This window comes from Nasonia vitripennis (genome assembly GCF_009193385.2).
Source record: "Nasonia vitripennis strain AsymCx chromosome 2 unlocalized genomic scaffold, Nvit_psr_1.1 chr2_random0007, whole genome shotgun sequence".
Taxonomy (NCBI): domain Eukaryota; kingdom Metazoa; phylum Arthropoda; class Insecta; order Hymenoptera; family Pteromalidae; genus Nasonia; species Nasonia vitripennis.
In genome coordinates, this window is record NW_022279614.1 from 696,449 (window position 1) to 723,207 (window position 26,759).

At 38.5% G+C, this 26,759-nt stretch overlaps 1 protein-coding gene across 4 annotated transcripts in view; it reads right to left on the reverse strand.

The window, feature by feature from the left end:
* The window catches only part of LOC116416484 (SKI family transcriptional corepressor 1 homolog-B), a 767,432-nt gene that overhangs the window by 436,242 nt on the left and 304,431 nt on the right, over positions 1–26,759 (reverse strand). For all 4 annotated transcript variants that reach the window (XM_031925220.1, XM_031925221.1, XM_032601564.1 and 1 more), the window contains one exon: positions 20,007–20,091. In XM_031925220.1, coding sequence (XP_031781080.1) covers positions 20,007–20,090 — 84 coding nt within the window. In that variant the 5' untranslated portion in view covers position 20,091. The remainder of the gene's footprint in view (positions 1–20,006; positions 20,092–26,759) is intronic.

The following is a 26,759-nucleotide window of genomic DNA, read 5'->3' on the forward strand; positions in this document are numbered from 1 at the left end:
ATCTAACCTAAAAAACAAAATTAATATCAAAACAGCATCTTTAAATTACACGTATACTCACTCATATACTACGTCCTTTTATACATTTGGAATAGGTATAAACCAATATAAAACACCTCAACAAATCACACACAAGCAAGACGTATCTTGTATGGTGTAGTAAAAAACAATGGAAAGCTTTTCGGGATTACTGAAAGAGTTTATATTGTCGCGCATACTTTCTGTCTCTCTCACTCTCGTGCAAGCTAAAACGTATTATTTTTAGCCGTCCTGCAGGTTTTGGCCGGCTTCAGCGGTCCTAGTCGGCGTGGCGTGCGGGGCGCATACGCGAGCGTCAGTCTACAGTTTCGTCTCTTCGGCTCAGTATATCTATATATTGGTTTACTCGGAAAAATCAAAAAAGACATTCATTCAATATGAAATAAATACTAATTACTCATTTATTATCATGACCTGATCTGATGTAAAATTCGTTGCTCTTTAAGATGCTGGCATCCGTTTTTCTCTATCGACTACTATTTTCGAGAAATCAGAGAAAAATACATTGATTTGCTGTTTTCACCCCCAGCCCGGCCACTATGGACTCTGAAACTTTACGGGAAGATTACGAGCAGCCAGTAGGTAAGCTGTGCGGGTACCAGCTCATGCGGGTCCTAGCTCACCCCCACTCTTTGCGGCTACCAGCTCACTCAGTCCCCTCTCCGAGCGGCTACCAGCTCACCCAGGGTACCCCCTCAGCCACGCTCGCGTAATAAAGAGCGCACTCTTGCGTCAAAGTGTCATTTCGTGTCGAGCAGCATCATCATGAGAGTGGGCGACAAGAGGAGCGAAAACGCACGAGGCAGCTATACAGCAGCAGTCGAAGTTAGCCAGCAAACGGCTACGATAGAGAGGCCGCCCCTTAAAGAGCCTAAGGAAGCGCGACGCTGGTCGAGGCCGGAACAAAATATTACAATCAGTCCTTATAAGGACTACAAGTTTATAAACGTAGTAATAAAATACTTGTGAAAGAGAGAATGAAACAGTTTTTTTCAGAACTATGACCGCGAGAATCTTTACCGAGCAATGAAAGAGCGCGCTATTGGCAAAGATGCGCACGCAGTAAAGATTTCTTACAGCGAGAAAGTTCTCTCTGCCGCGCGCGAAAGAGCACGCGTACGCCCACTCCTCAGCGTGCGCGCTATTGGTTCGGCGCAGATGCGCGCGAAGGCATATGACAGAGCGCGCTTTGACGAGCGGTATCAGTCATTCATTGTTCATCATGGCAGAAGCAGCAGCAGCAAAGCAACGGCGGCGGCAGATTCCCCTATCTCGCGAGCTGCGCAGCGGGACTAGAGTCGTATTTTCGACAGCGGACGACAGCAGGAGCAATAGGCTTTCTCAACTACCTCGCGCGTGGAGACAAAGTTCCATTTACTACGGAGTAGCGAGCCGACGATGACAGCAGCGGTGACCTTCGTCCTAAGACGGCACAACTAACCAATCAGTCTTTTTGAGGACTACAAAAAATTTTAACGTAGAAATAAAAGACTTGTGTGAGAATGAAAGTGAGAATGAAATAGTTCTTTTCAGAACTATAGCGTAGGATAGAACGCGCCGCGATGAGCAGTCAACGGCAGATGTCCCCCACTATCTTGCCAGCCGCAACATAAAGAGCGAGTGCACGGGACAAGAGCCCCAACAGCGGTGGCGGCGAGCGGCGGCAGATTCTTCCACTCTCTTACGAGTCGCGCAGCGGGGACTAGAGCCACAAAGATGAAGCGACGGCGGCAGCAACCACTCAGTTCCCTCACTATCTCGCGAGTCGCGCTCTCTCAATAAAACGGGAGCGCGCGCGGACTAGAGATACATTCTTAACGGTGGTGGCGAGCAGACGACCGCGGTAGAGAGAGAGAGAGAGAATCATCGCAGGCGGAGATGCGAGCGGCCGGCTCTTACCAGCGCAATGCGTCTCATCGACCCAAGGTCCCATGAAATTTCCATCAGTACTTTTCAGGACTAGAAATATAATTCAAACGTGAAACAAACTGTAAGAAGTAGCTTTCTTGCGAGCGCACGCTTCGACGGAGACAACGACGAGAGTCACTATCTCGCACAATAAAGAGCGCGAGAAAAGAGCTGCATTTAAGAGTAGCGAGCCGTCAATGGCGGTAGCAGATTTCTCTCTCTTATCAGCTCGTGCGCGAACGAGAGTTTAAAAAAGCGGTAGTGAGCAGTTTACTACGAGCGAGACTCGACGTCTCATAATTTTTCAAACAGCCCTTTTCAGGACAATAACATCATGTCAAACGTATGACTTATACTATGCTCTCTCGAGAGGTTCAATTCTTTTCAGCAAGTAACTAACGATAGCGCGATATATAGCCGCAGCGAGAATCTTTGCCGAGCACTGAAAGCGCGCGCACAGATACATGCGCCGCAGTAAAAATTTCTTACAGTATGTTCGAGAATCTTTACCGCGCGCTATTGGCAAAGATGCGCGCGCAGTAAAGATTTCTTACAGCGAGAACGTTCTCTCTGCCGCACGCAAAGGAGCGCGCGTACCCTCACTCCTTAGCGCGCGCGCTATTGGTTCGGCACAGATCCGCGCAAAAGCATATGACAGAGAGCGCTTTGACGAGCGGTATCAGTCATTCATTGTTCATCATGGTAGAAGCATCAGCAGTAGCAGTAGCAAGTCGCGGCGGAGATGGCAGTCAGTAGGCGCGGGAGCATCGTTACACTGTGGAGGTCGCTCTGCGGTCGACACAGGCTAACGTGTTTCCGCGTCCAATGACTGTTCGAAACTTGAACCCGGAGATGGGACGAGTCAAGGGTAGAGAGCGTCCTTACACACCGGCTTCGAAAGAACCATTCGCTGAGACGTCGAGAAACGTGCATAAGGCTCGACGACGCATGCCGGAACCTGCTCCTCGAGTCGAAGAAATTCACTGAACGCCTTCAGTCCACGAAATTCGCAACAAGACAATCGAGATAGAGTCAGAGAGCACCTTGCAGCCGCAGCAATGGACGAGCACGAGAGCTGCGGAAGCTCAAGCGCAAGTCACGCTACGTGAGCCCGAAGCGAAAGACATGAGCGACGATGAATATGCACAATCGGCCCTTTCCAGGGCCACCAAAATTTTTTAAAACGTGGAAAATAAACTGTTTTCCCTTCTTCTCTCCCTCTCTCTAGATAGTATAAGAATGGCTCTAAAAAATAAGGCTCATTCGATCGTCCACGTTCGAGATGTGCTGTCCACGAGCCATAAGCGCAGTCGAAAGATCGACGAGTGAGATCAAGCGAGAATTTCAATTGATCTGCATTTTAGCGATGATGCAAGTTCATTTGGAAGTGCTCGCTTACATTGAATGAGACGACATTTGTGATCGCGAGGAAATGTTTCAGGTGTTATTCTACATCCAAACTTTCTATCTTGACATGAACGAGGTCGACGACGACGACAGTTAGCAGCAACAGTAAGAAAGCAAATCAGCCCTTTTTAGGGTCACTAAAAATATTAAACGTAGAATATTCTATTTCCCCTCCACTCTTCTACGAGCACACACTTATATTCAGCGACGACAGCTGCATACTGAATATTTCAAAAAATCAGTCCTTTTAACGACAAAAAAAATATCGTAGAACAAGGTCATACTTGTTACCTCTCCAGCGCGTGCGCAGCCTTCGAGAACAAGCTTGATTTCACGGGTATCGAGTTTCCGGTCATGCCTAAGCAGATCTCAAAGTTCGAGAGACAGAACGAGATCTCGGTCAATCTTTACATGCTGAAGAAGAATAACGGAGGACAGTTTGACGTGTCTCCATATCACATTACGGCTTCGAAGAGAGAGAAGCACATCAATCTTCTCTTCGTACAAGATCATTACGAGGGCGAGGATTAGCAGAACGACGACGACGACGACGAGAACGTACATTCTCTGAAATTTCACTACGTGTGGATATAATATTTATCGCGATTGATCTCGTTTCAGCTGAGCTCTCGCAAAGCGAAGAAATTCATTTGCAATCGTTATCTGCACTATTTTTGGACTGCCGACAAACTAGTGGAGCATTAGAGAGACTGCACGAGGCTCAACAGCTTCAAAGTCAAACTGCCGAACGAGACGAATAATAGGCTTAAATTAAAAAATTATCGCTACAAGGAGCATTCGCCATTCGTAGTGTACGCTGACTTTGAATGCCTGCTCAAACCTGTGAAAGAAGATAAGCGCGCTTATCAGGAGCACGAAGCGTTCAGCGTCGGCTACTACGTAAAGTGCAGCTTTGGTGAATCCAAGTCGACGTACAAGAGCTACAGAAAGACGGCCGTTGGTGAACAGAAGGCAGCTAAATGGTTCGCTACGAGTCTTCACGAGCTCGGACAAGAATTCGAGAAGCTCTACGAGCATCCAGTACCCATGGATGAGATGAGCTCGGAAGAAAAACGCGAATACGCCTGGGCTAGAGTTTGTCACGTCTGCGCTCGACCTTTCAGCGAGCAGGACAAGAAAGTGAAGGATCATTGCCACTTCACGGGAAAGTATCGCGGTCGGGCTCACACCGGCTGCAATATAAATTACAAGGACTCGCGAACGATTCCAGTTATTTTTCACAACTTGGGCGGCTACGACTCTCATCTCTTCACCAGGGAGATCTCTAACGCCTTTCCGGCCGTATCGGGCTGTTACCGCAGACGAAAGAGCGTTACATCTCTTTCAGCAAATACATGGGAAAGAGCGAGGTAAACTTTCGATTCATCGACTCTATTCGCTTCATGGCCTCGTCCTTGGATAAGCTGGCATCCTATTTGCAAGAGCTGAAGACTGTCGATGCGGTGTTTGAGAAGGACGACGCTGACAGCGCGCAACGGATTGATCTGCTGAAACGTAAGGGAGTGTTTCCTTACGAGTACGTGTCCACGCTGGAAAAACTCGACGAGACTTGTCTGCCAGCTCAGTTGAAATTTTACAGCCGTCTGACTGACAGCGACATCTCCAGCGACAACTACGAGCACGCGAAGGCGGTATGGCAGGCTTTCGACATTCGGACGCTCGGCGAGTACTCGGATCTGTATCTCAAGACAGATGTGCTACTACTCATCGAGATCTTTGAGAATTTTCGAGACAACTGCATGAAAGCTTACGGTCTGGATGCGACTCACTACTACATGACACCCGGTCTCTCGTAGGACGCGATGCTCAAGTTTACGGGCGTAGAACTCTAGCTGCTCACCGATATCAAGATGCTACTCTTTATCGAGCGAGGCATTCGCGGATGTGTGAGTCAGTGCTGTAATCACTACGCAGAGGCCAACAATAAGTATATGGCCGAGAATTACGATCTGACAAAGGAGTCCATGTACTTGATGTACTTTGACGTTAATAACCTCTACGGGTGGGCCATGACGCAATCCCTGTCGTGCTCCCGCTTTAAGTGGATCAAGGACATCGAGAACGCGAGTTTCTACGACGTGGCATACGACAGTCCCATCGGCTACATCCTCGAGGTGGATCTGGAATACCCGGAGGAACTCCACGACTCTCACAAGGATTTACCTATGTGCCCGGAGCACAGAGTAGCGCTAGATTCGAAGCAACAGAAGCTGATGACTACGCTCTACGACAAAGAGCGTTACGTCATTTACTACAGAAGTCTCAAGCAGGCGCTCAAGCATGGTCTCTGGTCAAATAGTTGATTTCTCTAGAGATGCAGTCATGATATTTGCTGCCTCTAATGGTATGTTTTTCGATGTGAAGGCTGTCCTGATATCATTGCTGCGATCAGTGACAGAGACGCTGCCCTTGGGTGCGTTATCTTCCTACAAGGAGATAAAAGCAGGTTTATATTAGGATCTAAGATTAACTGTTTCATGACTATTGATTTAAACAGTGCGTACCAAGACTGGCTGGGCCAGTCTGGCACCAGGATAATACCCATAGCTTGTTCTCTTATTACTTTTGATAAGGATCTCGCTATTAACGCAAACGGGGGAAAAGCGTAGAAGAAGTAGAATGACCAGTCTGCTGTGAAAGCATCTACGTCAATGGCCTGAGTATCAGGAAACCGTGAAAAATATCTTTCGCATTTAGTATTATGGAATTTAGTAACTATTGGCAAATAAATCTACTTCAGGCTCTCCTAACTCCTCTATAATGTAGCTAAACGCTTCGTTGCACAGTTCCCATTCTGTGTCTAAATTTCTAACTCGTGATAATGCATCGGCTTCGGAATTGTCCTGAGAGGATATATACGAAGCGAAAAGAAAATTATTTCTCTCTTCGGCCCATTGCCAGATTTCTCTAGCTAGTTTATTGTATTTCGAATACCGCACGCCACCCATCTTATTGATATAAGAAATGGCCGTGGTATTGTCTACTCGCAGAAGAATTTGCGCGTTATCCGGAATATTAGGCAGTTTCTTGATGGCAAGTAATACTGTGAGCAATTCTTTGTAATTAATGTGAAATTGACTCTGTTCTACGGACCAAAACCCCCGGATGCTGTTGGCTCCGTTTGTAGCGCCCCAACCTGAGTTGGAAGTGTCAGTGTAAATTGTCATATCAAAGGTAGTTGATCTAATAGAACCTACTCTGTGCACTAAACTCTTAACCCACCATGTTAAGTCACTCTGGGTGAAACTAGGGATGCTAATCTTAGCTGAATAGTCGAAATTATTTACAATGAGAGAGAGAGAGAGAGAGAGAGAGAGAGAGAGAGAGAGAGAGAGAGAGAGAGAGAGAGAGAGTCTTGAAAGATTCTAAGTTCTTGGTGTATAGCCAGCCATAATTTATGGCTGGGCAGGACGATATTAATTTGCCAATTAATTTAGCAAGATCGAGAATAGAACAACGGGTCTTCTTCTGATATTCCGTTAAAATATTTAATAACCTATCTCTTTTCTCCTTTGGAAGTTCTATAGTAAATTCTCTTGAATTTATTACAAAGCCTAAAAATTTGCATTGCTGAGATGGCATGATACAGCATTTGTCCTTATTAATTACTAAGCCAAGGGAAGTGAATAGATTACACGCGACTTCTGCGTTAGAACGGCATGATTTACTATCATATGCAATAAATATCATATCGTCTAGATAAATGACCATCAAGACGCCTCTTGACCTTAATATTTCAATTGGAGGTTTCATGATCTTGGTGAATACGTAAGGTGCTGTACAAAGATCGATTGTGCACATGAAACAATTAGGGGATAAAAGATAGGTGAGTGAGCGAAGATCTTCTATCTTAAAGTGGTCTGTCCGAACATACTGATTTAGATTCTTTAAATTTAATATAAAGTGATCCGAGTTATCTTTCTTTGGAATTAAAAAGAACGAGGAGATAAATTGATCTTTGGAAGGTTTACAAACTTCGATGGCACTTTTATCCAAAAATTTTTCAATCGCGTTACTGTATTTTGTTTGATCAGCTACCGCAATGTTAGACCCGACATAGGAAGATTGTCTGGGCTCTACTATGAAGGGGAATTTATAACCTCTAATAGTATTGCGAACGAACTCGTTAGATGTAATAGTTAACCACTTATTTACAAATAAACGTAGCCTGCCTGCTATTCTTACATTTATTTCTTCTGGGACGAATTCTCGTTGTTCTTCTTCACGTTGTTGTTGAAGTGTTATTGTTTGCTGTTGAAATTCGGCTTATATTGGCCCTTGTTTTGGTTCTGGCCTGACTGCTGCGAGAGGGGCCTTCTCTGCTGCTGGCTCTTCCGGAAAAAAGGGTACTTAGGAGCTGTAGTCTCCTTAGGTTTTTGGATCTCTTGCGTCAACTTAGTCAAGGCCTTGGATTCTTTGATGCGTTCAGCCAGCTTGTTGCCAAACAACGTGTCATCGATTTCTGCCTTCTTAATGAGTTCGGCTACCTGAGGCATCAGATTAGGTATGAAGATGTTTGCTCGTCGAGACACAGAGACCTCATGATGTATCTCGATGGCTAGCTTAGCGACATCATTGAACAGCTTTACTATGGCCATTTTGTCACAGTCTTCCTCGTTTATCATGGTAGTGAGAGCAGATCCCACTGCCATGAGCTGACATCCAGCAAGCTTCTGTAGCTCGGCCATATATCCGTCTTTCTTTATGCACTTTGGTGCCAATGAGGCTGCAATCTCCGGATTGAGCTTCTTGGGCTCGAATCCCGGAATCCTAAATTAAATGCAATTAAGATTTTAGCAAAGGCTGAAGCTATAAGCTGATTGCATGTCTTGATAAAATGCTCTGATTTAATAATTGTTATTATGATAATAATAACAATGATCATATACCTGACGTATTCGTTCATCACTGTGGCTTTTGCTTCTTTACTTAGGCCACTGTTGATCAGCTTGTTCCAGATTGCAACTAAACTCGGATCGACGACTGCATTGCCGACGTCGTCGTCGTTGTTCTGCAGGCCTACGAATTCAGCTACGTCTTGATCAACGAACTTAGGCACTGTAGATAGAGTGTCGTCCTCCGTCTCGTCCACATCTAAAAATAACACCGGCACACAAAATAAAAAAAGTTGTCTGCGCGAGAAATCAGACCTATCTATCTTTATGTTTTTCGGGTCGCTGAATTCGAATATAAGGTCAGTTAGGCCCCATCACGTCAGGGTCAAGGTCAGTTGGAGGTCAAATTAAGAAGAAAAGGTTTAAAAAAATTAAAATGCCATATATTTATGTTTTTTTGGTCGCTGAGAGATAAAACAGAAAGAAACTTGAAATTTACAAAACCAATGATATGGTGTTCTCCAACGTGTCAAAATGACTGCTATTTTTGTATGACTAATACCAAAGGTTTTAACACGGCTACTAAATCTAAAATTGTATACGCAGACGTTTCTTCAGTAGTGAAACCTGTGAGAATAGAAGTCAGGGATAAAACTGTTAGTATCGAACCCATGGATGTGGACCGCTCAGGCGAAGTAGAAGAAATGCAAGTTGATGAGTCCTGTGACGAAGAAGGTTCTGAGGTTGAAGAAGAATCTGACGAAGAATCCTGAAACGAAGAATATCTGCCACGTAGTACAAGAAAAGCTCCAGAAACCTTTAACCAAGAAGAGTTAAGTGATCTTATTCGAAATTTAGGATTACTTAAAGATGGAGGGGAATATCTAGCGTCAGTTCTTAAAACGAAAAATCTGTTAGCAAAAGGAACAACGGCCTCTTTTTATCGAGATAGAGAAAAAGAATTTAGGAATTTTTTTACGAACGATGAAGAGAATTCGTTGGTATATTGTATAGATGTTAAAGGTTTAGTCGATGCAATAAAACCGAATACGTATAAAGACGAGGAATGGAGACTTTTTATTGATTCGTCAAAACGAAGTCTGAAAGCTGTTCTGCTTCATAACGGAAACAGGTTTGCATCCATTCCCATAGCTGACTCGACTAAGCTGAAAGAGACTTATGAAAATTTAGAAATTGTATTGGAAAAAATAAAGTACTTGGAACATCAATGGAAAATTTGTGGTGATCTTAAAATTGCAACCATGATTTTAGGACAACAATCAGGTTTTACTAAAAATCCCTGCTTCTTGTGTTTATGGGATAGTAGAGACAGGGTAAATCACTACGATAAGAAAGTATGGCCAACTAGAACACATTTTGAACCAGGATCGAGGAACATTATACGTACGCCATTGATTGACCCATCAAACTATCTGCTACCACCACTTCATATCAAACTTGGCCTCATGAAGCAGTTCGTCAAAGCTCTGGATAAAGATGGCGATTGTTTCCAGTATTTGGGAGAAAAGTTTCCCGCAATAAGTGAAGCTAAATTAAAAGAAGGTATTTTTGATGGTCCACAAATTCGTACTCTATTTGAAGACGAAACATTTATCACAAAAATAAACGACACAGAAAAAGCTGCATGGCAAAGTTTTAAAACTGTTCGTGAGAACTTTTTAGGAAATAAAAAGAGTGAGAACTATCAGGAACTAGTTGAACAAATGTTGGAGAATTTCAAAAATTTGGGTTGCTTGATGAGTTATAAAATGCATTTCTTACATTCCCATCTTGATTACTTCACTCTTAATCTAGGAGATGTCAGTGAAGAACAGGGAGAACGATTTCATCAAGATATAAGTGTAATGGAGAATCGATACCAAGGAAGATGGAATATCAACATGATGGCAGATTTTTGCTGGACACTGAAGAGAGACATTAAAACAAATAACAAAAAGAGAAAAAGAAACCCATTGCATAGGTCATTTGAAGTAAAAAAGAGTTCGTTACAAGAGAAAAAAGGAGTAAAGAAAGACATCGAGAGTTACTAAGCTAGTGGAAAAAAAAGCAAAATAAGAAAAAAATATAAACGAAAGCAACTTTTCTCTGTACACAAGGAAGATATTATGTGATTAAATAAGATTTTTTACAATTTTTCGGTATCTTTTTCCATTTTTGGAAAGTTTTGATATGACATTTTAATCGGTTTAAACTGTTTCTTCTCAGTTTGACCTTGAACTGACCTTGACCCTGACGTGATGGGGCCAAACTGATTCCGGATTTGGATTCAGCGACCAAAAAAACATGAATATATAGCATTTTAATTTTTTTAACCGTTACTTTTCAATTTGACCTCGAACGGACCTTGAACCTGACGTGATCGGGTAAAACTGACCCCTGATTCAGATTCAGCGACCAAAAAACATAAATGTATGGCATTTTTATTTCTTTTAACCATTTCTTCTCAGTTTGACCTTGAACTGACCTTGAACCTGACGAGATGAGGCCAAACTGATTCCGGATTTGGATTCAGCGACCAAAAAAACATAAATATATGGCATTTTAATTTTTTAAAACTTTTTCTTCTTAATTTGACCTCCAACTGACCTTGACCCTGACGTAATGGAGCCTAACTGACCTTATATTCGAATTCAGCGACCCGAAAAACATAAAGATAGATAGGTCTGATTTCTCGCGCAGACAACTTTTTTTATTTTGTGTGCCGGTGTAATTAGATGTTTTAATCTCTGCAGAGGTTTGCGCAACTATGAAAATAGGTATGCAATGAATTATAGCTATAGCAATGCAATGTATGCATACAATGTAAACTGTTCTCGGGATCATACCCATTAATCAAAAAACGATAAAAATTTTCCATAATGGATAATAAATTTTTATGTTACTTCTACACATAATGATAATTATGTGAGAAAATTCTCATAAAAGAGAAAAAACCACGTGTATACGCCGTGGTGCAAAAATCCAACCGCTATCTTAAGATGGCGGTCCCGCAACGTGTTAGCTTGGTCTGAAACAAAGAACTAATACGTGGAAATGCGGGGTGGGGGGGGGGGGGGGGCAAGGAAAGGAACGAGGAGGTATGTTTGGCTTTCTAAAACTCATGAAATACATCTTTTGTCCCCGTTCTCCTTGTTGGATGATACTGCTGAGACGTCCGAGTCATCGTCCGAGTCTGACGTATGAGGACATCTTGTGAATAACGGTGGCAGCTTCTCCATTTCCTGTTACATTTTTGCGAACTTGGCATGGAAGGCTTGCCACTTCTCGTAGTCTCTAGGTCCCGCACATCTCTTTGGCATCGTGATGCTTTTTTCGGGGAAGAAAACCACACGCGAGTCTCGCTGTAGGTCTAGACGCGAAGCTCTGTCCGATTCGCGACTTAAACTATTTTTCTGTAACCGGACTTAGACTCAGAGCGTTCGCCAAGTTTTTGGACTTAGTCATATTTCTACCTCAGACACAAGTTGAACTCAGTCGAGGCCTTGTATCTTGTACTAATTATAATCTGACTAATTGAATAAATCACTTCACTCAGTTACTTAATCCTTGCGTACGAATTATTACATTACAAACGTCGCGCCCTTTTGAGACGAGCTACAGCGCCAGAACGAGAGCGAGCTAGCCAGTCGGTAACTACAGGTCCGCTTCGTCAAGGTAAGTTGTTCCTCCTATCATTATTCACAATTTCACGTCAGTGTCGCATGTATTGTTATTGTGTCAGTACATGGTGTCTTAATCTAGCTAATATCAACTCGTACAGAAGTCACTCTGAGTATGGTATATACTTTAGATTTAAAATATTCCATTTTATTAAATTAACAATTTTATAAGTTTATGTACACAAATGAAATATGCGGAAAGTTACACTTACAATCAGACAACACCACGAACAAAATGTAAGGGGCTTGGCAAGTTACGTAGTAAGTATCTTGAGAGTTGTTTGTAATTGATCAATATATCACTTAAGTTTAAATTACCAATCATTTGACTAATCCCTTAATTAAACATACTGATTTTTTGTTAGTCGTATTATAAATAACATAATATGATTGTACTTGACTTTTTTTAATTGATCTCAGTTGTTTTTTAATATGTAATTTCACAGTAAAAATAATTATTGACATTCATGATGATACGCAAAACATCAAACGCGCCTAACCTTTTTACTTTGGTTAAGTTTTTTTTTTGATGTTATGTACAAACAATATTATTAATGAAATTTATGTAAATAATTTTAATAATAAAAATATTAATAAAAAAGTTATATTAGCACAAAAAAGCAGATGTATTTAGTATAAGCGATGAAATTTTATCAAAAATGGAAGGTAATGTAAAAGAATATATCAGTATAGATTTCGCAGAAGATGATAACAATAAAAATTTAAAAGCTTTTTTATCAGTAGAATTTTTAAATTCCTAAATACCAAATGGCTTACCACCACACAAACTGAACTTAAAAGATGGAGCAATTATTATTTTATTAAGTGATATTAATTTGCGCAACACAATAAAAAGTTTATAAAATGTTAGAATATACTATTTGTGCAAAAATATTAAGTGAAATTGGAAATAAAGTATTTTTACCGCGTATTGAAGTATCTCCGGCTCAAGAAGATATTTTTTTTTAATATGACAAGACACCAATTTCCCGTTAGATGAGGTTTTGCAATAACAATAAATAAATCTCAAGGACAAATATTTGAAAATGTTAGAATACATCTTCGTTCTTCAGTTTTTAGCCATAGTCACCCCGTTGAAAATATATACCTGGATATCTAGGTGGATTTTCCATATGGATAATCCACCTGAATATCCAGGTATATATTTTCAACAGGGCAATCATATGTGTTAAAAATGTTGTATTTAATGAAATACTAGCAAAAAACGCTTGCTTCGCTCGCGATTTACAATTATTTGACGTGTTATTCTTAAAATATACTGTTGAATATTAGATGTACACTCGATGTTAGTTAAATCTTGTGGAACGTTTTTGAAATGCTTCAATCAGATTGCCAGATTGATAAATTCTAATCAATTAAATCTATAAATAAATATATTGAATACAGCCAACATTCTATAAAAGTAGTTATAGCTACAAGTACACAGGACCAGTTTTAAAATTATAGAATAAAATAAAAATAAATTTTTAATATTAAAAAATGTTTTCAAACTCTTTGTAATTATTTGATGGCAGTATTAATCATATTAACAAAATCTAACAATAAAATAATATTAATTAAACATTTTTTTATTTACAGTTATAATATAATGTAAATTTTAGGATTATAACAATCATAACATTTATTTTCTGTACTAAAATGTAATACATTCAGTTGTAAATTCAGTTGTCAATAATAGAATGACACTTTATTGATTGTAGAATCACTATGAGTTTCTCACCGAAATTTTCATGTCTAATATTTAAAAATCAAAAAATTGCTTAGAATGCTTTAATGCATCTTTTTTTGAATACGGTTTTACTATTTAGAAAATAATTTTCAATAATAACAAACTTTAGAAGAGTATTTTAAAAGTAACCCTAAATAGATCAATATACCTAATAGTAGAGATCTCATTTGAAATATTACTGTCGAGCGAATTTTGGCCACAAAAATTGGATTTTGGTACACTGTGTGGCGATACAAAGTTCTTGAAATTTGTATGTACTTATATAATTTTGAATAAAAGTGATGAAAGTATTAAATATTTACGAATAGAATACATAATTCAAGCATATTCAAACTTCTATGAGATAATTAATCTAAATTTTAAATTTTAAATCAAATTAAATAAAACATAATATTATTATGTAAACAGAGAAAAAACGCGCCTTTTTATTTACCTCATGGGTGGTATGAAAAAAATAGATGTATAAATAATTTATTACCTATTTTGTTATTTACCCTAGTGAAAAAAATTATACCCTAGCTCTATAATTTGGTTACTACTAGGAAGTGGTCCGAGTCGCTATCTGCCCCTCTGTAAGCCCTTACGTCAAGAACATTAGTATGACGCCTTTTTTCAATGAGGAAATGATCAATTTGGTTCTGTGTCGCCCCGTCCGGCTATGTCCACGTTGCCTTGTGTATGTTCTTGTGCTTAAAACACGTAGTTTTGATTATAAGATCTTTTGCCGCCGCGAAATTTATGACCCTAATACCGTTATCATTGCTGGCTTCGTGCAGGCTTTCCTTACCTATAGTAGGCCTAAACATTTCCTCCCTACCTATTTTAGCATTGAAATCGCCTAATACTATTCTTGTGTCGTAAGATGCGAACTGGTCGATTACCTGCTCTACAGTTTCGTAATAGAGATCCTTAGCTTCTTCTTCTTTGTCCTCCGTAGGACAGTGTACATTAATAAATACATATCTATACCATTCCCCTTCGATAATGATGTACGAGAGCCTATCATTGACGGATTTGAAACTTTTAACCGAATGTATGATGCTTTTGCTTACGAGAAATTCGGTGCCTAGAGATCCCCCACTCCCGGCCCCATACAGGTACGTGAAGTTACCTGATGCTAGTACTCCGCCATCTGGCCACCGCGATTCCTGTATTGCTACCAAATCTAGATTGTACCTATCAGCTTCCTTTACGAGTTCTTTAAACGCACCTGCTCTGTATAGACTGCGAACATTCCAAGTTCCGACCCTTAAGTCCCTTTTGGTTCGGATTTGATTTTTTTGAGCCATGATGTTATGTTAAACCCGCGCGCTTCGGATCCTATTCCGATCGCAGGTGAGTCCACCGTTCTAGAGGTGATAACCCCCATACCTCTCTAGAACTAAGTATGAGAGCTTTCCGACTTTGACGAGGACAGTGTCAATTCGTCGTCAGACACACTACGGTTTCATTCTCGCATCCTAACGCCCCCCTGCAAGACAGCGCGCCTTCGCTGGCATCATTACCGCGTAAGACCAGGTGGCGAATCATTCTACACATCCCCTTACGGGGCAGTTGTCATCGCTCCCGCATCCTCCTCGGCAGCAGGATTTTTGCCCATTTTTGTAATGTGTGAGGAAAGAGATAGATTGAGAGATAAGAGATAATGTGAAGTGTTTTTGTTGTTGTGGTGCTTGCGTAGCTTTTCTAGATGAATGCGTTCGACAGTGTGGGCTCATCACACCCACGCCTGTTCCTATCGGCTGTCCGCGGCTGCTTATTCAATTTAGTCATTTTTGGTACATTTTTTTGAGTATTTTATATTTGCCCAAGAAGAAAATATAAGCATTTTTAAGGATAAGGTAACAATTTTGAAAAATAAATATTTAAAAGGCAACAATTAAGAATTGAATTATAACGAAAGGTAAAATTTCAAGTACCAGAATATTAAAAAGGTATAATTTTGAAAACCTAAATTTGGAAATTCCTAAAAATATCGCTTTTGCAATATTTTAACTACAAATATCACCTTTCGCATTATTTTAATGCAACATTTTTGTTTTATACATTTTTTCATTTTAAAATCTCTGTTTATAAATTTTGAATTTCTAATCTTTACCCTTTCTCAATTTTATTTTTCAAAATGTTTACCCTTACCCCATTTTTAGCACCTTTTGACTATAACTTAATTGTAACATTTTTATCACTAACATGAAAACACTTATTTGTTCGGTCGCAAAATATTAGTTCGGTGGTTATGATTGATAATGTATGTTAAGAAAATATGAATAGGTATAAATTTACGCTGTCTACGAATATTATTATTACACTCATACACCAATATCTATGAAGTGCAACGCCTAGATTTCGTCCTTGTATGACATATTTACCTAGAAACCAAAAACTACAGGGCGCACCACCTAGACTTTGTCATCGGCTACCCTGTACATTTACACGCCGTCCTCGTATGATTTATTTACTTAGACACTAAAAACCATGGAGCGCACCACCTAAACGTCGTCATCAGCCATCCTGTACACCTATACACCGCCCTTGAATGTACCTTATCATCGCCTACCCTGGCCACCTAGTTACTGTTACTGCTCCGGAACGCAGAGTATGCACCAGCAACCTCTTAATTCTGGATATTGTGATATATTATTATTTTTTCTTGAGAAAACAATATTGTGGTAGATATTATATTATTGTATTATTAAAGTTATTTTGTCTATGCTTGATAGACAAAATCACTTTAGTAATACTGTAATATAAATTTAATACGACGCCGCAGTAATGTTTTTTTGTATGTAACACCGCAATGATATGAGGAACGTAAGGATATGTAAAAAAGGTGGAAAAGCAATTCCTTATCATTTTTGATACGCAGATAACTTCACCGTCCTTTCACACTGGAGAAAAAGATAATGATTTAAGCAAATCACATAAAAGATTGTTTGTATTATATAAATAACAGCGTTTTTTTTTTTGACAACTTTTATTAAAAATCGCTGATTAGCACGCAAATGTGATAATATATAAAAATCACTTAGAAACAATTATAGAAAGTATCGGTTTTCTTAAAAGTAAAATCTCGGATACCAATATAGAAGTAAATAGTGTCACGGGCGTCAAAGCTTCGTCTGCTTCTGAAACTCGCCTTTGTGGGGCTACCGCGCCACTTGATTTTGAAGAAAGCTAAGTGCCAAAAGATTTGGCAGCGGTTTTTATTTTTATTTTGAGCTAAATATTCAGCGCAAGTAAATTACAATCCCTAAATAAATCTATAATATAATATAAAAATAACCCAACAATTGATTATGGTTGGCCAACGAACCTGCTAAAACCGTCACTTTAGCCAACAGTTTACCGTTGGTAAGCATTTCTACCAGGGAATAAATATACGCTAATGAATGTAGTGAAATCAATTAGCAGGTGAGATAACATCAGCTGACTAGTGGCTATTAAAAAAAAGGTCACTATTTTCAAAAATATTATTTTAATGCAAACTTGCCGTCCCGTCGTTTTATAGTCTACGATGTGTACTGACTTAAAACAACACATTGATTACTTAACGATCATTCCCCACACAAATATGCAAATTTATCGGCTTTTTAATGAAAACAGAGAAATACAATAAAACACTTCATCTATCCGCATAAGTTTATGGTAAAAAACAAGAATCGTAAAGCCAATATGATTCCAAAAATACTTATTATTTTCGCAAATTATTAAATTTGTCTTGAGATTTTTTCTTTGCTATAAATTTTGACGGATATATTTAAAGATTTTTACAATAAAGCAAAGCTCCTTTTAGATTATAATAAAAAAATGTTGTAATTTTAATATGATTTAACAGATTTACACCTTAATAATAACAATTTAAATGTTTCATCGATAAACTATAAGACGACGGGACGGCAAGTGTGCATTAAAATAATATTTTTAAAAATTGTGTTTTTTTTTAATAACCACTAGTCAGTTAATCTTATCTCACCTGCTGAACTTTAATGCTTGATGCTTGTCATATATAAAATTGATTTCACTATATTCATTAGGGTATATTTATGCCCTAGTAGAAATGCTTACTAACGGTAAACTGTTGGCCAAAGTGACAGTTCTAGCAGGTTCGTTGGCCAACCATAATTAACTGTTGGCTCATTTTCCGCCAGGGTGGAGACAAAACTTATAGTTGCCAACATTTTACCTTGTAAAAGGTGTTTTTCAAACCGATTTTATACCCGTTTCATACGTTTAATTAAAGTTATGAATTACTACGACTTCTCGAGAGCCTTATTATCTTGCGTATATTGTCTTTGAGGACCTGCTGCTGTTGCTATTGCGTAACCTAGATTATCTGAGGCGTGAGGGTCTTGATGATGCTGACTGACAGCAGCGGTAGGCTTGGATTTGTGGCCGGGTGTCATGGATATGCGAAGCTTGAGGTTGGTCCGACTTCCGACACTGCCAATCTATGAGGGCCGCGTCGGCTCCTCGTTGACGTCTATCGCCTCCTCCTTGTCCTGTAACTGGATCAGACGTTCTGTCGTAAACTTATTTGCTTGCTCTTGTTGTCTAACGCGTTGTTTTCCACTTGATGGTCTTGAGCGCCGCAAGTGTCATTTGCTGGTCGTCGGAGCAGCTCCGGCAGACGTTGTTGCAACGTTAGCTAATTGTAGCGAACTCTACAGCACTAATATGTAAGGGCTGACCGAAACCGCTGTAACGGAAGAAGAAGGAAGACCTTGTCGTTCATTGTCGACTCATTTCAAATAAACAAGGGTATAAGGTCTTGGAGAGAGCATATAGTTTCTATTGAGGAGGCTGAAGTAAGAGTCGAACAACTATAGATATGGAGTTCGGCATTGCAGGGAATGGGGTCGTCGTTGAGCTCAAGCGGTGAGAGCTCGTGAAGTTGAAGACGAGCTCATAGATTTTCCGTGGATCGAAGTGTCGAACTCGCTTTTCTCTGTTGTGGCATTCCTGCATGTCATAAAGGATTGGCCGGTGCACAGTTTCCAGTCCACCGATATGAACCAAGGGTCACAAGATGTTCGCTGATGTAGAGCACGCTGCTGTTTACTCTCTGGATTCACATGTCGCATGTGCCTCTGTCTTCTCAGAGAAACACTGATGCTCGTTCGTAAACGATGCAAGATAAACTAGATAAGGACAACTAGACAACTTCTAGCTTGAAAAATCTAGTCCTCTTTCCTTAGAATCTTTGTGTAGATAGATGCTTACTCCGTGCGTTCGGCTCTCAGCAACTGAGATTCGTTTCGTAAAAGGCAGCAACCATTAGCGGACACCTCTATCACTCTTTTACCATTAGGGTTGCGCATAATTAATATATTCTGGAGACATTTGCGGCGTAGTATAGTATATTGCATTGATTGATGAATATAACCTTATTGTAAATTTTTGAAGCAAAATAATATGATCATTAGAAAGTTCTCGTTAAAATCTTTAAGACACATTACTCAAACATAAGCATCTAAGACATATCAGACAAGAAATCATTTGATGTAATAAAACGCATTTAGGTTAAATAGCACATTCAAAGTATAATAAGATCGCGCTGCTCCCCGATGGCACAGAGTATAAAAACTTATACTTGCCATCGGGACGCTGCTGCGTCCCTTGATATTTTTTTAATAATTAAGAAACTAATACCTTTTGAGATTTCCCATGAGATCTCATAGGACTTAAATTCGTAATGAGGTCGATATGAGATTTTTCCACGCGAAAATTGAGCACAGAAAAACAAGCGAACAGTCCTACTTAGAAACATTAAATTACTGCAGAGTGAAAACGAGTTCATACATATTATAAACGCAGTCGCCAATTCACTTAGGTCAAAAAAAATTCAGTAGCTATTTTACATTATTTTTAATATTCTGCATGAAACTACAGTGAAGTACAAACTAATTAGACCTAGAATTATCAGATTATGTAAAAATGTTATGTAGTATACATTAGAAACTAACAGGATTGGAGGTATAAACCTTTATTAATTTGAACCATATTATTTTAAATGTGCTATTATAAACATCTCATTCTAATTATATACAGAACTCTTTAAGTTTACAATCAGGTGCGATACTGCGGATGTTAGGTTTTTTCATTGCAGATCCACAATATTTGAAACTAGAGTGTTCGCGAAAAATGTACGAAGTATGCTAGGTGAATTTTTTCTCTCTAAGTTGCAAATTTTAAATTGTGCTTTATTACAAATTTAAACCGATTTTCTCTTTGCAGGGTGCGACCAAATGAATTGCATGTTTAGTACGACTTATCGTGATAATTTTTTATAATTTGCATGTATGTATGTATGCAATGATTCTCATTTGAAGAAAAGGTTAAGCTTAAAAAGAAATTTTTTAATTTTACCTGTTTTTGTGGTTTTTGTCCTGTCGTTTGCACTGAATTGGGAGCAAGAAGAGATGGTACTGATAAAGTAACTGAAGTTTCCATCCTAAAAAAGATGTTGTATTTAGATTTTAAAAATTGCAATAGGGGTAATACGAGTACATAAATAAATAAGTGAATGTAAATACATTAATACATGTATGGACTAGAAAATGGTTGCATGAATTTTCATGATTAAGAATCCCAAGAAAGTAAAACTATGACTGTCCTTGCAATTCATTATCTTTATATTAAGACTTTAATTTTAACTTTAAAAAGTTATAAAATCAGTGAAAAAATTTTTAGGTGTTTGCAACATATAAAAGCAGCTCTAAATGTTTATATAAGTATACGTTGATGAATATAATGTGAAAAAAGACAATAAGTTAAAATATTTTTTATTGCACTGCGTGACATAAGTCCGCGTTTATGTCACAGATAGTTGGGACAGGCAGATGCTATACAATAGTATACTATACTTGTAACCTAAGTTGGCATTTTATTACACAACGGTAGTTCACACTTACACATATCGTAATGTACTATAAATTACTTAAGCTAAAATGGTGGAACGAGTCCCAATATTTGAAAAGATGTGTATATTTCAAAATATTTTAATGGCGCGGTTGCAAAATGGCGCCTGTGATATCAGGATCAGGTTTATACTCATACATCCGCCCCCCCCCCCACAATTCTCCATTCCAGAAAATTTTCTGGATTCTCTTTGACTGCTTTAAGGGGTTCAACCTGGGTTAAATTCTGCAAAATAACAAAAAATATTTGTCTAAAAAAAATTTTTTCTTATCATGTAAATGAAAAAATATATATAACTACTGAAAATATTTACAATATACACTCTTTCTACCGAAAATTTTATATATATATATATATATATATATATATATATATATATATATATATATATATATATATATATATATATATATATTGAAACACTGGGGTCTGCTAGCGCAGCCCAGCGTTCTTGAATCTATGTTCACGCGCCGTCACGCTCCAATGCATACACGGTGGCGGGCCGACGCTGCTACCGATAGGACGTCTACGCTGCTCACCGAGGTTTTCGATTGTCCCGGTACCCGCGCGCCATTGCAGCTCGCCTTCGCTCTCGTTATCGTAGCAAGTAAGTAACAGTGTACTTAGCGTGCGAATAAACTAGTGCGGCTGTGCCTCGGATGAACGCGTCGCGACACGGTTAGTGCGACGCAATGCACCTTGACGGTCGTGGCAAGGGCGGCGAGTCGAGTGCCGTAAGGTCTCGTCGCCTGTTGCGAATTTTGTAAGCTCTCGTTTTTCCTCGCTATCGTTCCTTTCACGCTACCGTTACCCTCCGCTCAAGCTACCGTTTGTCTTTTCCATGCTCTCGCTCTCGCACAATGCCCCGCTATCGTTTCCCACGTATTGTGCATATTTCCTCGCTATCGCTCTCCCCTCGTATTCTACCTCCCCGCTATCGTTTCCTCACCCCCGCTATCCCTATCAGCTACCGATTACTGCGTGTTTCCGAGCTACCGTTAGTAAGTAAGTTAGCGATTAAGTTAAGTTAGCTATTATTAGAGTTTCCGTTAAGTAGCTGTCAGAAGGCACGAGTGTGCGCGGAGAGGACGGGCAAGTGTTGTGTGTCGTCGCGCGGTCGTGTCGAGGTCGTCACCTCGTGAGGTGGTTTTCGGGGAGTTATTATAGTAGTACGGGTTTTTCACGACGCGGTATATGGAAAAATAAGCGTCTGATGGGCTGGGGAAATCGCATAACTCGCGAGAATACGCCGCGACGGACGCGCTGGTCGTCGGGGCCGGAAGACGATCAGAGAGGCGAGGCGGGTATTCGCCCGCACCGACAAGTTGGTGGACGGCGCGCTGACGAGCGTGGCGGTGGCGTCGATTGCTCGGTGGGCGCGGGTGATCTCCCCGGAAGGAGGTTAGAATTATTAAAATCGTTGCGGGGCCGCGTGTAGAAGTTCGCTCTTACTCACGATGACCTCGATCGGCGGCGTGACGTGCCGCATAGTAGTTTAGTTAGTTCAACGTAGTGCCTCTGGACTGTAGAGGCCGCAGGTTTTCGGCAGGTTGCCGTGGTTGTTAAGAGGAAAAATGAAGAATAAATACGACATATCATATCCGCAGCAAGCCTTAATGAGTTTTATGACCCACGACCCTGTTCGATACTCCACCCCTTCCTTAGAGCTAGCCGAGCTCATCTCCCACGTCGTCGGGTCCCAACACACGGTGGCGCTCACACGGAAAGGGGATCGCGGGATCCCTGGCATCTCGATGCCTGGCGCCCTAGGCCGAGGCGGCCCGCCACCGTGTATGCATTGGAGCGTGACGGCGCGCGAACATAGATTTAAGAATGCTGGGCTGCGCTAGCAGACCCCAGTGTTTCAACTGGCGCCCAACTTGCTCGTAAAATAATTCTCATGCGGGCTGCTGCGGGCTGATATGGTCGTACATGGCATGATTTCGAATGTACGAATTGGAGTAATTAGTAGAATTGTGAATTCCGAGTGTGTATGTTAAAGATTACCGAATTAAAAAAAAATCATTTAATTTAAAAATAACGTAAAATAAAATGCGAATTTAAATTAGATAGTAATAGTTAGATAAGTAAGAAGTAGAATTAAGTTATGCGTTTAAATATATATATATATATATATATATATATATATATATATATATATATATATATATAAGAACTTACAAGCAAACTATACCGACTCGACACACATGTAAACAGACGGATCGAGCGGACGAATCGACACGTACAATAACAAGGGCAAATCGCCGCGCAGCTACCGTATACCGAGCATTGCTGACACTTGCTGCACGATACTCCTGACAAATAAGACAATAGCTCTCACTTGCGATCCAGTTAGCAACAGTTACAGAGCTCGCGCTCGCAACTTCTAAAGCTCACGGGCCTTCACAAAATTGTAAATATGGTCAAGCCGTTGAACATACAATCAGCTCTTGCGAATAATAACGGCTATCGCGTGTGCTTACAAGGAAAGGTACCCAACCCGAACTCACCGATTTTGATGATTTTCATATATGTTGTAGAACATAAAAAAATAAGAGACACGTATTTTTTTTTATCGGCTAATTTTCACTTTTAAGGGGTAAAAACCTCCCCTAAAGTTAACCCCCAAAAAGCGTTTTTTTTAAATATCTCGGCTTAAAATTAATATTTTTCAATGAAACAAATTGGAGGTTATTTCGTACAAAAAGAGCAAGTATTTCATGGTGATTTGAAGAGTAAGAGTAGCATCCCCTATTTTTTAGGGGTTGAAAACATATATTTTTTGGCATAATTTTATAATAAAAATGTTTAAACCGACTAAAAAAAATTGGAAAAAATGTTTAAACATCCTTAATAACAAAATTTAGTTGACGTCTTTCGGTGTTTTCATAAATATTACCCCTAAGGGGCTAAACCACCCCTAACACAAAATAACTGTAAATATGTAATTCAATACATAATATTTCGTAGAAAGTTTGTATATAGAGGTTTTCGAGGTCGCTGATTACAAATCTGTTATCAGATTTTGAAAATTCAAAATGGCGGAACCAATAGGACGGAAATATCGAAAAAAAATTTTATATAATAAAAAAGTTTTAAACGACTAAAAAAATTGGAAAAAAATTGTAAACATCTATAATAAACAAATTAAGTTTTTCGATTTTTTCATAGATACTATCCTTTAGGGGGTAAACCACCCCTAACACAAAATAACTATAAGTATACTTCAATCCATAATATTTTGTAGAAGGTTTGTATATAAGGGTTTTCGAGATCGCTCTTTGCAAATCTGATATCAGATTTTGAAAATTCAAAATGGCGGAACCAATGTGGTGGACGAAAATGTCGAAAAAAAATTTTAACTTTCATAAAAACTTGTTATAAATGTGTTATCTTTGTAGCCTGTACATGTGAACTAAAGAGCCTTAAACCCTAAACCCCTAAAGAACAAATAGGCTAAATGGTTGTGCTTTTTAACCAAACCACCTCAAATTCCTAAATTTGTAAACAAGAAAATTCTGTGTGTGAAGCAGTTTTATAATTTCCGTAGAAATTGTTATCAGAATGTTATTGAAATTCCTTTATTGTAAATTCAACTTATAATGTATTTTTGTTTATAATATTAGAGTATAATAATAATCTACAATCTTTTATCTTTTGCCATAGTGCATTTTTTGTATTGAGCATAAAATATATTATTTTACGATGTTTTTACAATAATGGTAGTCCTCATAAAAGTGTTTAAAGCACAATGCTTTTTTGTACCAACCACATCGTACAATTGCAATGTTTGTGCACCCTTCTATTTCACAATGTGTTGCACAAGACTTTCCAAAACTGAAATCTATAGGATTATCAAATTTATCTGGTTTTTCATTGACGTAACCGCTTTTATACCAGGAATATTTAAACAAATCTATATATCTCGGTGAAGACAGTTGGTTGTGAACCAATGATTGAAGTTTAATTATATTATTTCTCACATGTAAATTCATATCATGATCCATTAACATTACATTATCAGAAAATGTTCGGACAAAGTTTTTCCAAATACGGAATCCATAGACATCAAGTGGTTGTATTTTTCCTGTGGTTCCAGTTGGAATTTTTTTATGTTAATAATTTTATTTTGTGGCATTGTTTCTTCTATAACTTTGTCACAATGACCACTCCAAGAATCAAGTAATAGTATTGAGTGATGTCCTACATAGGGATAAAATATTTTTTCCAACCAGATTTTGAAGTGATCTGCAATTAAACGACTTACTAATTAACTGATCAACGATATTACAATGTAAAAATTGTTATTAGTTCCCTTACTTGTTGTTAATTTTCCAGATTTGGATGCTTCCAAGTACACGTTTTCTGGTCTAAATATGTTTTGTTCTACAATAGGGCCAAACTTGCCACTTGGTTCCTTTAAAACAAGAAATAGCGGTGACAACACTTGTCCAGTAGCTGATATTAGTGGCTGTATAGTATAACTATGCGTTGTTGCTGAAATTGACTGTACCAGACATTGCACTTGCTTTTCTCCTTCTACTGCTAATGTTCTTCCAGAATGCATTTCTAGCTGAAATCCGCTCTGATCTGTATTATATAAATTTTCGAGTCCAATCCTTGGTATACACGATTTAACGTCATCGATAAATGCTTCAGCTTTAGCCGTAAGTTCTGCACTACTTTCTAGTGTTTTTCTTGTTATGAACTTATTTATTTTCCTAGAAACTATTCGGTGTGCTTGCTTAAATTTGAGTAACCAATGTTTAGAAGCTTTGAATCTAATATCATCAAAACCAATTTCTTTTTTAGCTTGTAAGGCCCATCGAATTATATCTTCATCATGGATAATTGAACCACTGTCGAGAGCTGCTTGAAAATTATCCAGGGTATACTGACAAATTTGTGCTACTTTTTCTCTATACGTGCCACCTTTATTAATTGAATGAGCCCAACGACGTAGCTGACTAATAGATGATACTTTTTTGAATCTGTTTTGCACTGTTTTGAGACTTAAATTTTGCTTCGTTTTGCTACTTCTCCAAAATTCTACAGCTCTTTTTTTGTATTCAAAATCTAGTTCATTATCTGCTGTACATTGATTTGTTGGTGCTATATCCGGATCAGGAAAATGATGTTGCACTTCATCTTCAATTATTTCCGCATTATGGTCTTTATACTCTTCTTGAAAATCCAAAGAGTCATCAGTAATCATTTCTACATCGTTGAAATCATGTGTTGCATCTATTAAAATTTCTTTTATTTTTTCGGCCAACTCTGTTTCGTGATAATTCGTGACACTATCTGGTATGTTTAACGCTTGAAAGTATGCTAATAATAAGTTTAGAACGTTTAACGGATTAATTTTCATTTTTCAATCTAAAATGAAAACAAGCGGTAAAATTTATACAAGCTGTGTTTTTGCATGTAAGGCACGACTGCTACATTTCTACCAGAATAAAACGAGTGAATGTAAATTGAATCAAATCATTAATTTATGCATTGGAGAAGAATTCTCGTTCCACTTTGTGATGTTCGGAAAACTCTATTTTTGGTTTTATTCAACTTTTATTCACTTTGAAATTGAATAATGTAAATCTATATAAAATCACTAAAGAAAATTTTCTACAACTGTATGATACCACTGACAAACAAAAAGACGTACTATTCGTACTTTCCGGCATCGAACTAGAATACCCACAAAACTCACTCACTGCCTAAAAAATAACACAGGCAGCTGAGGTAAACACTCGATGAAAACAATCTAAAAAAAGATCATACTGATTAGCACATATTGTCAACAACTTTTATGAGTGAAAGACATTTATCTGTGGAATTATCATTGAATGTACGATAACATTCATTAAACTAATGAATGCATATAAAATTCCCTTTCAATAACAACGTGTTCTTTAATTGCTAATGAAGTTCGAGTATTAATATTCTTTTATGTATTTTTACCAATAACAAAAATTATCATAGTAATATAATAATAATAATAAGAAGAAGAAGAATAAGCATAATTGCAATAGCAATAATAACAGTAATACTGATAATAGCAATGATAATGAAAAATAATAATAATAATTAGAATAATATTTATTATTAAATTTAGATTTTTTGATAAATTCATTAAATCGTATCAAATAGTATTATTATGGAATTCCAGACTGTAAATATTTTACTATAGATACAATAATC